This window comes from Amaranthus tricolor, chromosome 4 (genome assembly GCF_026212465.1).
Source record: "Amaranthus tricolor cultivar Red isolate AtriRed21 chromosome 4, ASM2621246v1, whole genome shotgun sequence".
In the NCBI taxonomy this organism is placed as follows: Eukaryota; Viridiplantae; Streptophyta; class Magnoliopsida; order Caryophyllales; family Amaranthaceae; genus Amaranthus; species Amaranthus tricolor.
The window spans coordinates 31,309,577-31,327,434 of NC_080050.1; the positions used below are offsets into that span (position 1 = coordinate 31,309,577).

At 33.3% G+C, this 17,858-nt stretch overlaps 2 protein-coding genes across 2 annotated transcripts; one reads left to right on the forward strand and one right to left on the reverse strand.

The window, feature by feature from the left end:
- Positions 1 to 4,973: 4,973 nt before the first annotated feature.
- LOC130810434 (growth-regulating factor 1-like) lies at positions 4,974 to 9,400 on the forward strand. Its single transcript, XM_057676497.1, has 4 exons — positions 4,974 to 5,566; positions 6,268 to 6,498; positions 7,935 to 8,277; positions 8,371 to 9,400. Exons 1-4 carry the CDS (start codon positions 5,218 to 5,220, stop codon positions 9,098 to 9,100), a joined length of 1,653 nt encoding a protein of 550 aa, XP_057532480.1. The 5' UTR covers positions 4,974 to 5,217; the 3' UTR covers positions 9,101 to 9,400.
- A 1,105-nt stretch (positions 9,401 to 10,505) lies between these two features.
- LOC130810435 (uncharacterized) lies at positions 10,506 to 14,927 on the reverse strand. Its single transcript, XM_057676498.1, has 4 exons — positions 14,716 to 14,927; positions 12,212 to 12,631; positions 11,887 to 12,126; positions 10,506 to 10,800 (listed from the first exon to the last, which is right to left on the reverse strand). Exons 1-3 carry the CDS (start codon positions 14,761 to 14,763, stop codon positions 11,938 to 11,940), a joined length of 657 nt encoding a protein of 218 aa, XP_057532481.1. The 5' UTR covers positions 14,764 to 14,927; the 3' UTR covers positions 10,506 to 10,800; positions 11,887 to 11,937.
- Between the last annotated feature and the right edge of the window lie 2,931 nt (positions 14,928 to 17,858).

Genomic DNA, 17,858 nt, shown 5'->3' on the forward strand with positions numbered 1-17,858 from the left:
TTGGTTTGACTAGCAATTTTAGGATGTAAAATAATAGTCAGGATGAAAAAAAGATAAATTAAATTTTTAGATGAAAATTAAAGAAATATTATGAGTTATAGTCAAAAATTGAATTATGACAAATTATATTGGACATATCAAAATGGATATACACCAAAATTGGTGGCGTAGAAGTAAAAATTCCAAAGAAAGCCTCGTATGAAGTTATTTCACAATAATTTTATGTGCACAAATCTTAAAAGATTAAAATAATAAGTATTTTTACTTGAGAAATACAATCAAGTATATTTATTAAAAAATACTTATTTATTATTATTAAGTTAATATACACTAAATAGCGTAGAACAAATCTATAAAAGATTATTAATATCATAGTATGAAATATATTTAGGGGCCGTTTGGTTCGCACAAGGGAATCGGAATGGAATCAGGAAAGGGAATGAAGGAGAAAGAAATGGATTCCCCTAATTTAGCCTAGTTGTTTGGTTGTGTTCAGGAAACGGAATGAACTGCTGAATGATTCCCTTTGTGACTGTTTGGTTCAAGCTAAGGAATCAAAATTTGATTTTTTAAATTCTTTTATATTTTCTCCAAAAATAAGTAGTTGTTATATGATAAACTTGAAAAAATTATTTTTTGAAAAAACATAACTCTAAATAATAACAACGTAGCTCGATTAATTATTTTTTGAAAAAACATAACTCTAAAAGAACACCAAATGTGTATCGATTTATACGAAGATAGTTCCTACACAAAGTGTCACTTTCTCTAATCATTCTATTCAAGTTGTGCAATCTCATTTTTCTCCTAGTTTTTTTATCAAGCTTAACATAATGGGAATCGTATATAGTTTTTCTCATCGAGTACAACATCAAATGTAGCAACACAACACAATTAATCATAGTAATTATGAACCGAATACAATCCCAATTTCTCTTCCTTTTCAAAGAAGTACCAATGCTAGCCATTTTCTGTACAAATGAACATCAATAAGAACATCAAAGAATTACCAAGCACCTTGTTTCCATGTATTCTTGAAAACCAAACAAACAAACAAACAATGATACATAATCAAGTTTCTAAAATCCCAATTTTTAATCATACTAAAACAACATCAATAATCCCAATTTCTAAAATCCCAAGTTTCTAAAACAACATCAATTTGGATATCAACAATCAACAAGATTCAACAATCAACAGCAACACGATATAGTTAATGATACAGCAACAAGATTCATCAATTTAATCATACACCAATACTGCTTCAACAATCAACACCATACAAGATTCAAACATCAATTTAAATGGGAAATCAACAAGCATCAACAAGCATCAACACAGTGAACTCAAATTTGGTTTCAACAGCAACAAGATTCAAGCAACTGAAAACGAAGATTCAACTTTTAATGGAACAATACTGTTAATGAAAACGAAGATTCAAGCAACAAGATTCAAGCAACTGAAAACGAAGATTCAACTGTTAATGGAACAACACTGTTAATGAAAACGAAGAATCAAGCAACAAGATTCAAGCAACAGCATCAATAGCTAAATCTAAAACGAACGATTTCAACAGCATCAACAACATCAATGGAACTCAAATGGGAAAACGAACGAAGGAGCAGAAAACGAAATCTAAAACCTAAAATTGGAGATTCCGTTAATGGAGAAAGAAGAAAAAGCAACAAAAAAGCAAACGAAAACAGCAGCAGAAATCTAAAAAAGGAGAAAGAAGAAAAAGGAAGACTCACCTGTTAATGGAGATTCCGTTAATGGAGGCGCAGCAGCAGCAGCAAGGAGGCGCGAGGAGGGAGGCGCGAGGAAGGAGGCAGCAGCAGCAGTAGGGAGGCGAGGAAGGAAGCAGGAGCTGAATGGGGAAGGGAATGGAATGGGAAAGTGGAGGGGGAGGTGGGGAATGGGGATTACGTGATTTAGGTTAACCAAAACCTAAAATTGGGTAAACGGAATGATTCAAAATGCGAACCAAACAACATCAAAGGGAATGGGGTATTTTCATTCCCTTTCCCTTTCCTTAATACCCCCAACCAAACGCCCCCTTAATGTTAATGTACCTAGCATCTCTAGGTGTTATGCAATTAAGTATCCTTTCTAGGGTTTCACACTCTGAATAGTCATCTTCTCGAACCCAAAACCCATGGATATAAGACCTTAGACTACATCTTTTATAAAATATTGCATTTTGCATAGGGTTTAGAGCCTAAAAAGTTATAATCCTTGATACCATAACTAAAAGTATTGATACTAATTTCAACCTAATTAAATTAATACCGACATTAGCTAACTTATGCATTTTGTTTATTGGAATTTGATCCCATTCGCTAACCTCTTATCTCATCTATCTTGATGCAAATTACTATGTACAAAGTAGCATACCTAGACACATGACTTGCATGCCATCAAAGCTCATTTGACCATGCTATCCTCTTACAGTGAGAATATGTTTTAGCTTATTACCTCCATTCTGAAATACTTGTAACTAATTATAATATGTTGTGTCGGAAAATATTATATCAATTACAAGTATAATAAAACGAAAGAATTAAACATGTTTGAAAAACGGATAAATGCTGATTGTCAGTAGTTGATTGAAGTGACTGATTTAAATAATTGTTTTATCAATTTGTTTGACCAATTGATTTTGAACTCATTGTTAGGAGGCAATTTTTTTTTAAAATAGCTAAGTCATAACAATAGATGATTCAACCACCCAACCATTATTTGTATCAAAATAATGTAACTAAGTAATTTTACCAAACATCAATAACAAAATTTTAATCTATTAGGAAAATTATATTACATGAAGTAGTATTTACAATTCACTACATACTATCACTACTCACCATATAAAGTTACTTTTAAGTTATCTTATTTTTATTAGCTTTGAGGATTAATACGAGAGACGATCTTTTTAGATATCATCTTTAATTGAATTGGATCATTATATATTTTTAAAAAACTTATAAGTAAGCATTAAGAATGATCTAAGTAGACATTTAAGATACAGTAAGTAAGCATTAAGGATAATATAAGTAGGCATTAAGAAAATGGTAAGTAGGTATTAATCTTTAATGGACTAAACTTGAACGTCTCTCAAATAGATGGTCTCTTAGAAGACTAGCTGTATAAAGTATTCATATGTTTTTAAAATCTAAAATCATATTCCCTCCTATTCAGCTTATGTGTTCTATTTCCTTTTATGGTCAAGTCACCTTAATTATCCCATTTCTATTTTTGGTATGGGTTTTTGACTTTTATGCCCTTAGTAGCTTTATCCTATTTTCAATTATACCCTCCATTACCCATACTAATTTTACTCCCTTACATTAAAAATCCATAATGCCACTCTCTTTCCTACCCTTAGGGTTCCACTTTTGACTCTCTTTTAAAATTCGTGAAAAGTCAAATGAGACTCTCAAGGTGAATAGGAGATAGTATTAAATTAAGAATTTTTGATAAAATTTAGTGTTGATTGAAGTATTTATAATCAATGCTCAATATTTATCCTTTTACATTCTTAATTTATTAACTTAATGCTTCCTAACCTATTGTCCTTGCAGTGTTAAGATACTTTTCAATTTCAGTATTAATTTATGATATTTAATTGGTACTATGTTGCAAAATAACTACTCATAATAATAATAATAATACACTTTTAAAGTCTTACAAATATTAATAATAATTAGTATACTTCATCCTAGGGCAATAAAACATAAAGAAGATGAACCTAATGTAACTTTAAAAATAAGGGAAAAAAGAATTAAACCTCAAAACTATGTTAATTAAATAAAGTAAAGATTTGAGCTATTATCCTCTTTATTATAAATACGATTAGTTCTACCGGTAATCAAAGGTTTATCGCTAATTCAAATATTATTATGCGATTTTTAAAGTTATTATTACATATATATTATATCATTTCAAAAACATTTTGCAACATTTTTAAAGTTATTATCACTTGTAAATATTGTTTCAAAATATGAATATAAAAAATGCTTTATCGGAGTAAATATTATGTACCACACAAAAAGTTCCAACAGCTCTTAACTATATAAAACATTAATCTCATATTTTTCCTATTTATATGCCATAACTAGTAGGCATTTTAATTGAATTTAAGTGTTAAAAAAAATCAAATTTCATATCAAATAAAGAGTAAGTATCAATTTTTCGAGTAAGAATTTAAATTTGATTTTCATTTAGCTCTTATTTGTGTTAATGAGTACTTGATAGAGGGACAAAGAATGCTTCCCCTACATCACCTCTTGTTTAGTATAGTAAAAGTTAGAAAATCAATGACATTGAGCTTGTTAAAAAGACAAGTATGATTTGTTAAGCTCAAAAATTAATCCTTTTTTAGGGGTTACTATTCCAAACTCCAAGGATTACAAAAAACTTTAGTAGTTTAACGGAATTTTAGTAACTTAACAGAACTCCGTTATATCTTTCAACCTTTTGTCCTCAATCTTGTTTGGAGTTTTGTTAGTTGATAAGTGATACTTCGAGGGATTGACTTGATCAGCTGATATCATTAATTGAATTATTTTAAATATATTGGTGTAAATAATTTGCTGTAAATTATGAAGTATGATTTATATAAATGAGTTTCTTCAATCAGTTATATTACCGAACACTAGGTTTAGATGGTTTGGTCACCCAATTATATAAAAAGCTAAAATTTTAAAACAAGTTATTTTGTCAAATTCTATCCGGGCAAATAAGACATTTAGACGGAATAGAAAGAGTACTAATGAAAATGACTTGAGGTATTCAAAACAAACCCGATAACTCTACATTTATGTGACCTGTGTAACCGAATTTAACTTAACTCGACTTCAAAACAAATGTAAAACAATAAAAAAAACAATATAAACACAAAACTCAATTTTAAACCGTCCCAGACACAAAATCCGCCAAAGTGAACACCTAAAAAATGAGCCCATTGTTGCATCCTTTCCTTCTCCCTCTTGATCTCTAGCTCACTCACTGTTTTTCTCTCTCCAATTATTCCCCTTTCTTAAAATATCCTCTCTTAAAAGAGAACTAAAAGCTCTTATATTTCCTCAACAAATAATTTAACTTTCATTCCAAAATCCTAGTACCCAATACCCAAATGTCTTGTCTTCAACACTTTCACATACCATTCTTAACCAAAACAATGCAATACCACCTTCTTGCATTGCTCTAATCTTCACTTTCATGGAGTTTGGACTCTTGGGTTTGGGCGGGTTTCCGGGTTCTACCAATGGGTTTCCTTCGCCGTCCTTAGATCATCCATCTAAACAAAAAGAAACTTCTAGAACTTCTCTAGATGATACTATTCATGGAGAATGTAAACCCACAAAATTTGCAAAACTAAATGAGGATTTAACACCCATTAAAAACTTTCTTCCTTCTAAGCATTCATCATCTTCTCTTGCTTTCTTTGATGGACAACAAGAATTGAATATGCTTAGCTTTTCCACCCCAAAACTAGACTTTAAAAACCCACAAATCTCTGCATTTCCTTATTTTCAGCTTCCTAATTCTTATTACAATAAGAATTCAGGTAATGCGTGAATTAAGTACTTATAAGTATTTTATTTCACTAATTATCAACTGTTTATTTTATTCTTTTTGTTTAATGGTTTTGTTGTTTCCTTGTGGGTTGCAAAAAGATTCAACCTTTTATATCTTTTTACTTTTTTTTTTTCTAATTAGTATTTAATCTTCTATAAGTATTATTGAGTTTTTTGCCCCGGCGAAAAACCGCCACAACTTTAAGCGAAAATAGGTCGAAAACATTTATATCAACATAATAAAAATTTTAATTTGTTAAAAGGGATGAAAATTGATTTCAGGGTATTTGACCAATATTGTTATTGGAGTATTGACTACTAAGACCAACAAACATTAATAGTAATCAATGAGTTCTATTATAGGCTAAATATAACCATAATTACACTAGTGAATTTTTAGGATGAGACGTGACTGACTTTCGCCCACTAGTGTTTTGAAGACGGAGCAAAAAAGTATGGAATAAAGTGTTAGACAATCGGACTTTGTCTCAGTTGGAAGGTGAATACCTCGTTTAAAAAAATATGTTGAGTTCGATTCTCATGTAACCTTTCTTGTTAGCCTATCCCGTAATTAAGAGATTTTATCTTTTTAGTGCTTTATATTAATGGTTGAAAAGTAGAATTAAAAGTCTTTCATGTTATGTATTAAATAATTGATGTTGAAGTGTTCTTTTGTTGGTGCGTATTGTAGGATATTCCTATTCATGTACTGAAAATGTGAATGCAAACACTTATTATCTGAATGGAGTAAGAGGACCATTCACACCATCTCAATGGTTTGAGCTAGAGCAACAAGCATTGATTTACAAGTACATCATAGCAAATGAGCCTATACCACCTAATCTTTTGATTCCCATAAGAAGAGCTTTTGAATCAGCTGGGTTATGTACTTTTCCTGGTGGACTTCTAAGACCCAATACCTGTAAGACTTACTTACAAATGTTATGATCTTTCTCTAACGATTGATTTGTTTTGGTTTGGTTCATGCAGTCGACTTTTATTTATCACTTTTCTTTGGTCTAATACCTTATGTCTAGATTTAAGATGTTCACATTGTTTCAATTAATCTCATAGTTATAGTTGGCAATGAGACATGATTTAATATAAATAACCTTATACAACAAACCAATGTTACTTGGACTAGGGTACTGATGTTGGATACTGGTACGTGTTCAAGTGTTGGATACGTCAAAATATTCAATTTTACGCCTTAAATGAAGTGTCTAAGTGTCATACCAATGTCCGAGCATTAAGGATCGGACACGGGTGCATAAAGCAAAATGAAGAGTTCGAGTAACATAGGAACAAACAATGCCAAAACCTTAAGATGGGAGGTGAATTAATCTTTTGTTGATGATGGGAATCATAGTTTTATCAAATAGGTGGGAGAAAAGCCTACGACCACTAGACCAGCTTAGGATACTCGTATGCATCTATTGACTTGGAGAAATAAGCTATTTATTACGTTAGTTTAGGAAACCATGGCCCCAAGTGTAAATATGTGAAGGACAAGGCACCCTATAGATTTGAATTAGTTCTATATAAGGTTAGGTTTAGCACTAGAATTATTGAATGTCTGTATTAGGATTTAGCTGTGAAACATGTCTTATATAGAAGAGTATATACTTGCCTTAATAACTTCTTTAATTCACCTGTTGGATTCCCACAAATGCCCACCTACCAGTCTTTAATCAAAAGGATAAACCATTTATTGCTAAAAGAGGTGTATGTCTTTTCCTTGGCCATACCGTGAATTTATGGTTATAGGACTACATTTTAATTGGGAAAATCTGTCATGTTTTACTTGCCTTTAATCTCAACCTAAACCCGGGAGAATTTATGAAAATTCAACCAACAAACGCTGATACATACCACATTTCATTACCAATGCTATCCACTGTCTCCCATCTAGATGGGGTTTGGGAGATAACTGTAGGCAACCTTGTTTTTCTGATAGACCCTTGATAGCAAATATCATCTTCAACTTCACATTAAAATAAAAGTGCACATGATTTTATGAGTCTATTTAATGTACTTTTATTCATTATAATTCTAACCAAAGAACTTTATTTGGCCTATTGAAACGCGCTTTATATAGGGGTTAAATAGTCCATCTAATATATATTATGAGAATATAAACTCTTTATTGGAGGTCGTCTCATTGAAAGACGGTTTCTCAGTATCGCATTGAATTAAGGGTCAAAGGACCAACAAATGGTGATAATGACCAACAAATGGTGATAATTGGACTCATTTAAATAATTGATCACATAATAATCAGAATGATAAAAAAAAACTTACTGAATCTGGGGTACTATTGCTAAATGGCATGCTGATATTTGACTGTGTGTGCTGTAGTTGGATATGGATGGGGTCCTTTCCATCTTGGCGTAGCCAATAACACTGATCCAGAGCCAGGACGGTGTCGTAGGACAGATGGAAAAAAATGGCGGTGCTCAAGAGATGCAGTACCTGATCAAAAGTACTGTGAGCGGCATATCAACAGAGGCCGCCATCGTTCAAGAAAGCCTGTGGAAGGCCAGTCTGGCCATTCCATCTCTGGAGCCACCACTAACAAAGCTAGTAACTCCGCTACCACCTCGTCTGCATCAGTGATGTCTGGAGCTGGTCAGTCCAACAACTTTGCTATAAATCTCGATCGAAACAAGGACTTGCAGCCTACATCTTCCCTTGTTAACAGGTAACATCCCAGATTTCTGCACATTACATAAATTGGTAGAAATGTATCAGAGTTTGATCATTGATGTACTAAAACGCATTATCGTCGTTTCAGGCTTATGGTGAACAAAGAAAAGACCAGTCAGGAAACAGGGGTTGACCTTTTATCCCCTAAAATTAGCCTGAGTTCCACCGGGAATACATTCTCTGTTACCGAGTCAACTGCAGATGATTTTGCATTTCTCACATCTGATGCCATCTACAGCACCACAAAGACGGGATCATCTGTCTCGAGAACTTATGCCCAAGGATCCGATGCACAACAGTTTTCTCACATATTTGTAGATGATCATGCAAGTATTTTGTGGCCTAAGTTACAAACACAATCAGACAAGACAACAGCTGATTTCATGTCTTCAACGTCTTCTCCTACAGGTGAAAGAAATACTCTTTCATCCCTTAGATTGTTTCGGGAACTTGATTCAGTCCCAATGGGCTTGAGTACGGATACTGATGTCTCAAATGAGCGGAGCACCATTTCGTGGGAAACTTCCATGGGTGGGCTGCTTGGAGAGGTCCTTAAGATCCCCATGAGCAGTAGCTTGGGGATGCAAAGCAAGGATGTTCCGGCTTTGAACCTCTTATCTAAGGGATACGGGGAAGGAAGCCCTCAATTGGCTTCATCTCCAACAGGTGTACTTCAAAGGACTGCACTCTGTTATTTTTCTAACAGCAGTGCAGGCAGCAGCCCTCGACCTGAAAGTGGGAAAGCACTCGAGAGTGGCAGCATTTGTTGTGACCTTATCGGTTTCACCCTTGCAAGCTCCTCTTGTCTGCCCTCATAGGTCGTTGAGATCAACGAGTTCATGCTGAAGACCCGTCTGTCTTTCATCTTCTAACGTGAAATTTGTACCTGAATCACTGTCATAGCTCGGAAATTTATTGTATAATACTGTTTTTGTAGTCTACTATTGTATAATGTTCTTTCAATCCCAAGTCAGATGTTGAACACAAGGCTAAATGCAGGATGGTTTTTCAGCTTGCTAGTATTTCTATATAGGTAGAGTTTGTAAAAGGCTTTGTTGTGTTCTCTGGGCGATGTGTCAAATTTATTGAGGATATTATGAAAAAAGCTACATTAAAGACTAATGAAATGTAAAATTTCAGCATTCCGCTGCAGCAAACAGGAATCAACATGAACAAGCGGTTTATACCTAGAGTCATGTTGAATCCATCGCTAACTCGAAAACTCCTATCAAACATACAAAGTCGGCCTCTGAAATGAATCCCCAAGATTCCTCCATAATAAATAATACTTATCCAACAAATGATCCCTAACATACTGATCCAAAGTCATCACCACCATCTCCGTTGCCTTAAGATTAGGGTCTAGATCTAGACCTGACCCTAATATTAGGGTCCAGATAAGGGTCAGGTCCAGGCACTAAAATACCCATCTGGCCATCCTATTGAGTCTCATATCGAGTTTCACCTCAAAGTGTCACAATTCCCATTCCAAACAATTCAAATCTGTTCATTTTGCTATCAATATTGTAATTTGTTACAGAAATAACTCATTTTTCTCATTAGTTACCATCGATAAACTGATGTACAATCACATCATTATGAACCCCATTCATACAAGACTATCATGCAATCCTAGCCTATCATCTATCATTCAATTATGAGTAGATAGTTGATTAATATATTCCTTCCAGATCTTTAATAATCCGTCATTGCTATCATTCTCCATGCTTTCTTACATCTTCATTCAGTATTAAGCTTTTCCTAGAGCCTCTTCACCATCTCATTTTCAACATTCCTAGAAGAAGGCCTTTGTAAAAGTTTATACATTTCAACAAAACATCTTTCTAATGTTCCTACACTACCCATTTTGAAAATTTAGAATTTGCCAAGGATAGTGGTTTGAGTATATAACTCATATGTTTATGTTAGTGGTAGACTGAAAGGGATTATGATAACAGAAAGGAAGAATTTTGGTTATTGCGGTAGGTTAGGGATGACCATGGCCCACGGGTGCCTACTTAGTGAATTTTCTCGGACCCAATTAGAACCAGCTCCTGAAAAATGGAACCAAAACCAAAACCGATAGGACGAACTCCAAAATATCTAAAAAACTGGTCCTGGGAACTAGATCCAAAATTACCTATTATCATTGTAAATGCCATCATAATGAACAAGTATTTCTAACCCAAATCTATAAATCAAATAAATAGATCTCAACCAACAGAACATAACATTCCAGTATTTCACTACCCAAATGCCATTAAGTGGCTCCTAGTCTCCAACTTAGGGTGGGTTTTGGGGAATTGGATGTACACAACCTCAACTAACAGAACTATCTCCCTAATAGATTACAAGAAAATAAAGTTCAGAACACCTCGTGAGATTAACATAAAGGTCCAACAAATTGAGTTTAAAACAGAGTTCAAAACGACTTGCATCCATTTCTGCCTTGTATATCGTCTCTGGCAACTTCCGCTCCTTTTCCAGGCAAATCACCTTCAATAATTAAATTTCAGGCCTGCAAGCAGTTTCGTAACAATTTTCAGTTACAAGCAGATGAAACTGATTAACGATAATTCAGACAAAGTGTAACAGGATTTACTGCAAGTCTGCAAGTGAAATTCCACAGCATAAATAAACAATCAAACAATAACACTATGTATTGAAACTACGAATCCATCAAATTCAAGAATTCAACACAAATCTTACTTTACACCATGGTCACAAATCGTAAAGGAGATTTCTCTGACTAGAGTAGATTTTCACAGCTAATGACTATACATTTCCAAACACCAGATATATATTAGAAACTATAGAGGAGATACAATCTGCAATGACAAACCCTGTGTATCTACAGAAAGAGAATTCAGGTTATTTTCTTTAATAATCATAAGCTTTCGTACCGTCTACCCCCAGAAATTGAGTTCCAAATATTCAAACAGTTCAAAATCACATCTCCCACATCTCAAGATCCTTTAACAACCCGCAAAGAATTGAGGATCCATTTTCAGCACCAAATTTACGAAATTTACAGCATTCAAACATATCCTCACATAGAAACAAATAAAACAAGTGATCGATTTAATTACAGCAAAAAGGCTGATGTCAAGTTCAACAAAACAGCCCCAAAAATGAATGGGAAGAAGAGCATATGGCAGTTTTTACTTTTTCAGCATAAGAGTTGAAGAGGCACAGTTATGCATGAAGTTTCTGCGAGCTGTTAACAAAGTTGGTGATGCACCCAAAGTTGGTTTTCGGACAAAATTTTGGCATGTACCCAATTTTCAGATTCAGGCAAAAAATCTGTGATTGTAGCAAGCCGAGTCGCAATATAAGTAGAACCACATTGTTCGAAAATCAATTTTGTGGAGTGATCAAGATAGATTGTTGGTAAATAGGATTATAGTTTATATGAGCACTAGATCAGTCGACACTCGATACTGAACCAGATCAAATTGGAACAAAATTTAGATCTGAAATAGTTGGAATTGTAAAATACTCGCTTTAACACAGGGGAAATGACCATTTTACAAATACAGTTGAGAAAAAAATCCGCTTCCCTGGGTACTAATTGAGTTTTTCACAAAGGGGTAAGGGGTCATACCTATAGTGTGTGAGTACGTTGTGCTCTGTCTAGAAAATGGCATTTCAGGCTTCAGGCATCCTCACTTAACTTTACATCCTGTACTTGATATCCAAACCGTGACCACAAGATCTGCATTAAGCCACCATTTGCAACATGCAAAAGGAATATCCAGGTTGGATTCACAAATGACGCAGAGATTAACTTGAGGACAACGAAAACACAAGCAGTGCCCAGAAAATTCCAGTTGATACCTTGCGCCTACACGCAGAAGATCAAATAAAGCGGGAGATTGTCATACAGTCACAAAAAAGAGCGACGACTAAATATTGCAAGAGCATAGTACCTCTTTTAGTTGAAACACCTCTTCAGATGTTACTTTGATGAAGTCAGCAATCAAGCACCCAAAAAGTAGACCGAAAGGCACCAACAGTTCCTGATTCCTAGATATAGTTGCTATAATGTCTGACAAAAAGCTCGAGAAGAACCACGCTATGAAAGACCATTTAAATACTTCTCCGCCAAAGGACAACAATCGTTGCAATGCTTGGTGTTCTGCTTTTTTCCACGGGAAGTTTTTAACAGAATCAGGCAGAGAGTTTTGTAACTGCTCCTTGACAACAATCATTTGCTTCTTTGCCTTGTCACGCATCCCACATTGAGCAATTACTTTTTTCATCAAAGGATTGTAAGAGACATTATGATGGGCAGCACGAGTCAACTTATATTTTTGAGGTAGAAACAGAGAAACACTAAATGATTTTTCCTGTCACAGTATGAGAAACACAAGAAAAAAGGTCACAAAGGCTTAGAGAATCCCAGAAGAAAAAGAACAAAAGAATAAAGATAACTGTAAAGAAAAATTGTTTCACGATTATAATAAGTACTAATGATAGAAAGTTTAACTACTGAAGATCCTACATGTTTCATTTGATCTTTTTCTTTAAAGGAACTTTAAGAACCAAAGTTCACCAAAACAATCACAAAACAATAACTTGGGTTGCAAATTATGGAACAGGGAGGGAAGGAAAAGGGAGGTGGATAAGTTCACTCATCTAGACAAAGGGTTGGAGAAACTTCCATCCTATGATATACAACACCCCCCTAATGTTGGAGATTTTTGGCAGAAAATGGAGCTCCATTTTCCCCTTCCCATCCTTGTATCCTCCTCTTATCCTCACCTCCCTCTTCCTTTTGGACTCCTACTTAAACAAGCTATAAAGCTTTAAGTAAAAAATTCCAAGTGCAAGATGACACATTGAGTGAAACGATTATTGTGAATTTGTTGAGTTGGAGGGCAGCATTTAATCATCTCATCAAACTCTTACTTTCATGCTATACGATGAGAGAAAATAGAGGAAAAAGGAAGAGATGAACTATTAAGGGACGTAATTTCCTTTATTAACCAAAAGGGCGGGAGGTAAATGAAAGGAACAAATAGGAGGGTAAGACTTCTTTTTATTTTGTAAAAACAAAATCTTCCTACATTAGAAAAACTGAAAGTAAGACACATCGTTCTTCCCCTCCCTCCCTTTTGTTCTTCTTCCCTTCCTCCCTCTCCCTAATCTTTTTAAATGTTCTCCAAAAACACACTTCCATCATAACAATAGTCAATTAAGGAAAATCATGGGTTAGCCTAGGTGTTAATGTTTTCATTCCACCTCGTGAAAAGGGTTCAATTCTCATCTACAGCAAGATCAACTCCCCTTCCTCCCCTTGCCCGTAAGTAATTTTCCTTACTTAAAAACATAAATATGTTTGAGCAACATTATAAAAGATAAAAAAAAGGGAGTGGAGGAAAATGGAATTATATTTTCTTTCCAAATCTTTCCATTGTAAGAAGAAATTGCTGTATATAAAGATGAAGGATTTCCTCCATTTCCCTCACTTTTCCCTTTTGCCTATCTCTATTTCCTTCTATCCAAACACAACTTAAAGGATAAAAAGTTGAATCTCCAGGACTTTTACTTATCTGTAAAGCATTCCAGCAACAAAATGAAAACAAGAACCCAATTGCACACAAATTTCCAGTCAATTTGCAATTTGCAGTTGTAATCTCGCAATAGATTCAACTCTAAAACATGGTTTTATCATTTTGAGTAACGAAATACTCCTACTAGTGTAACTTCCTCGTATATTGTTAAATTAGGCTGGACTTATTGTTAATGCCAGCATATTAACGGGGGACACAAGTGCACACACTTCATAAGCCAAGGAGATATATACCATCCCAAAACCATATGGCAATGGGAAGAAGGTCTCTAATAGTTTATAAAGTGTGCACACCATTTTCAATTTATCGATGTGGGATAACTCATCCCAACACCCCTCACATGCGAACCCCCGTCAAGTTTGCATGTGGGAGTAATCAATTAGGGTAGGAACACCATTCTTTTCGAACCTATCATTTTTTAAATTATTGATCGAACCATCGGCTCTGATACCATGTTAAATTAAGCTGGACTTATTGTTAATGACAGCATATTAACGGGGACACAAGTGCACACACTTCATAAGCCAAGAAGATATATACCATCCCAAAACCATATGGCAATGGGAAGAAGGTCTCTAATAGCTTATAAAGTGTGCACACCATTTTCAATTTATGGACGTGGGATAACTCATCCCAACATATATCATCATCTCTCAGAAAAGCTATTGGGTAGAATCAATCTAATTGTTTAAGCACTACTCAGTATTCAGTATTCAGTATTCAGTATTCATTATTCAATATTAAACAATGAAAGAATACAAAACAAATCCAGTGGGTAGTGAACAGTACAAAAGGCGATGCAATAAGCCAATAACTATGAAAAGAAGAAAAATTGGAAAGTGTTGTTGGAAGCAAACCTGAAACGTACAAGGATAAACTGCGCACCGCAGTACAGCCACCGCCATCTTCTCGCCGGCTAATCCTCTATCTCAGTGCGTCTATCCCCTCAATTTTCATTCACGCTTCGTCTTTATTTTCATGAGTTTGTAGGGGATGGTAAGTTAATCCGCGGTGAGAATCGATCACTGTCAGAATCGAACTATTTTTATTCTTCACCGAGTTAATGAGGGGTGAAAATCAAATCTTTATTCACCAAGTTTAAAGGAAAAAAAAAAGGAGAATGATGATAAGTAAAGTTTTTTTTTTTAATGTTTGTTTAAGAGTATGAATCAATTGCAAATTACAGTTTTAAAGTAGTCTTTTGACTAATATGCAAGTGACTGGTGAATTTTCTTTTTTTATAAATTAAATTTCCCAACATAAATTTATTCAATTGCAATTTAGTCGGAAATTCCGAATAACACCTGTTAGTTAGAAAGTCGGTCGGAAATTTTCCGCCTATTTTGTGTTAGTTAGAAACGTTCAGTCGAAATTGCCCCCTTCTTTTTTAGCGTATTAATGATTAAAAAATGTCTATTTGTGTCCTCAATACATATAGATATATATTAATAATCTACAAAAAATCAAATATATACATGAATAATTTATCAACATAATTTTATTGTTTCAATTTTTTAATTCCCATTGGTTGATCAAAATCATTAAACGAACACTAATAATCTGCATCTTTGAATAAATTATAGATCAAAATATAATTATAATAATTCATATAAGAAGTTGAAAAAACAAATCAAGAACTATATCAATTGGGTTTGATATTCCAGGAGGTCCAATAAATTAAGTCGACTCGATCCAACTCAAGATCCACAAAGGTACTAAATATTCAAAAATTGATCACCTAAAGAGACTCGTAGATAAATAGATGCCTTTGCATTGCAATCAACTAATTAACAAAATACCCGACTCAAGAATATTACTTCCTCATATTCAGCTTATGTGTCCCATTTCCTTTTATAGTTAAGTTACCTTAATTGTCTTATTTTTATTTTTGGTATGGGTTTTTGACTTTTATGCCCTTAGTAGCTTTATCCTATTTTCAATTATATCCTCCATTATCCATATTAATTTTCCTCTTTTATATTAAAAACTCATAATACCACTCTCTTTTCTACCCTTAAAGTTCCACTTTTGACTTTCCTTAAAATTCGTAAAAAGTCAAATAGGACTCTTAAAGTGAATAGGAGAGAGTATGAAATAAGAATGAGAAGATCTTTTGACTTTGGCATTAGAAGGGGGTTTTCTAGGTCTTCCCCTAAGCTAGATTTGCATTTAATGGCTCACAAGTCAACAACGGAACTAAGTTCATTATTATTGCCTAGGAGTTATTTATACTTTAGAGTCATTTAACACACATATTAGTATACAACTATTTGACCTGACCTAATTGAAAATTGAATTTGCACCTTAAATCATATATAAACAAGAGGAAAAAAAATAAATAAAGAACAAAATACCGATAAAGATAATTTAATTATATAGTTAACGTAAAGATAAATTTTTGTCTTAATTAAATAAAAATGTTGAAAACAAATACAATCATATTATTATATACTTCATAATAATAAAGTTGCATACTAAATTTCTTCCGGATTGAATTCGACCTAAAATTATGACAAATTTGTTCCAGAGTTGACTTAAAATCAAGCTTTGAACTATGTCAACTACTTCTAACAAATCATGACCCCATCAAATTTTTGAAGCAATAAGTCAACGTAAGAGACAAATTTTCTGTGACTTTGCTCGATCATGTTACAACTGTAAGCACATATACTACATGAAATTGAACCAAGCATGCAATTAGGAAATGCATCATCAAGAAACTTCTAGAATGCTACCTCATTGGTGCAACGACTACGTCATGGTTCTAAGCATGTGTAAAATATCCGATTGATTTCGAAGAAAATCTCAAACTTAAATTTTATTTTGCCCTAACATGAAAAGTATTACAAAATAAATACTCCCTCCATTTTTATATGTTCCTCTCAAACAGAATTTACGAATTTTAATGTCAAACTTTGACTACGATTTCTTATCGATCTATAAGAAAAAAACATATTCATGTGGGTTCTTGTTAGGTTCGTCTCAATATATACTTTTTAAATATCAACTTTTTAGAAGTTTTAAAAACTCACAATTAAAATTATTTGATTTTAAAATTTACATTGAAATCTGCTAAAATAAAATAAATAGAAAGAACATTTAAAAATAGAAGAAAATGCTACTTTAAAAATTATTGTATATTTTTACTCTATTTCTCGCTTACGATTACTATTGTTATATGATTGAAATACACAAAAGTTTTCAAACCTTGTCCAAGAAGTTGCATTGGTGATCACAAAGTGATGCTATTAGTTTTGAAACTCTGGGTTTTTATGTGCATTATTTCTTAGTTTTATTTGGGTTGTTCACGTCTAGTTCGTAAATTTTATCATGGTATCATAAATGATGATTTTCAAACAACTGAAAAAAAAATATCATATTTCCATAAGTTCCCTAATTAATAAAATAAGATCACATGTGAGGAAGAGTGTTGGAAAATAATTCATATGTAATCCCACATTGTAGAATTAAAAAGAAATTGACTAACATATAAACTTGGGAAGAATTAGCAATGAAATTATTTTCCGTTTCTAAATAAAATCCTACATTTTCTTTTTTCAATTACTCCATAGATGATTTATCTGCTAAATATTTGAATAAATTTTACTCCGATCCCTCAATTTTTTAAAGTTGTCCAATTTAGTTTTTTTACACTATTCATTGGTCAATCTTAATTTGTATTTTATTCTTAACCTAAACGTCAAAATATAGTCAAATGGGATCTTGTTTGATTCGTCTCAATGTAAATTTTATTAATATCAAATTTTTATAATTTTTAATTATACACATTTAAATATATTTAGAATTGAATTAGTGGATAGTGTGTCAAAACTAAATGAGACAACTAAAAAGAATTGGAGGAAGTATTTCGTGGCAGATAATTAACAACAAATTTGAGCAAGTATAATTCAAACAAAGCAAAAAAATAAGTCACCAATTAATTAGTGAGCCTATGCTATAATCATGAATATTTATCCCTCCCTTTGTTCACATTGGTTGT

Bases quoted from the DNA above. Each gene is read 5' to 3' on its own strand.
- LOC130810435 (XM_057676498.1), bottom strand. From the start codon at position 14,763: ATGGCGGTGGCTGTACTGCGGTGCGCAGTTTATCCTTGTACGTTTCAG. The intron at 12,632-14,715 runs GTTTGCTTCCAA...ATACTGTGACAG, and splicing joins TTTATCCTTGTACGTTTCAG to GAAAAATCATTTAGTGTTTC. The intron at 12,127-12,211 runs GTACTATGCTCT...TTCTGCGTGTAG, and splicing joins AGGTGTTTCAACTAAAAGAG to GCGCAAGGTATCAACTGGAA.
- LOC130810434 (XM_057676497.1), top strand. From the start codon at position 5,218: ATGGAGTTTGGACTCTTGGGTTTGGGCGGGTTTCCGGGTTCTACCAAT. The intron at 6,499-7,934 runs GTAAGACTTACT...TGTGTGCTGTAG, and splicing joins ACTTCTAAGACCCAATACCT to TTGGATATGGATGGGGTCCT. The intron at 8,278-8,370 runs GTAACATCCCAG...TCGTCGTTTCAG, and splicing joins ACATCTTCCCTTGTTAACAG to GCTTATGGTGAACAAAGAAA.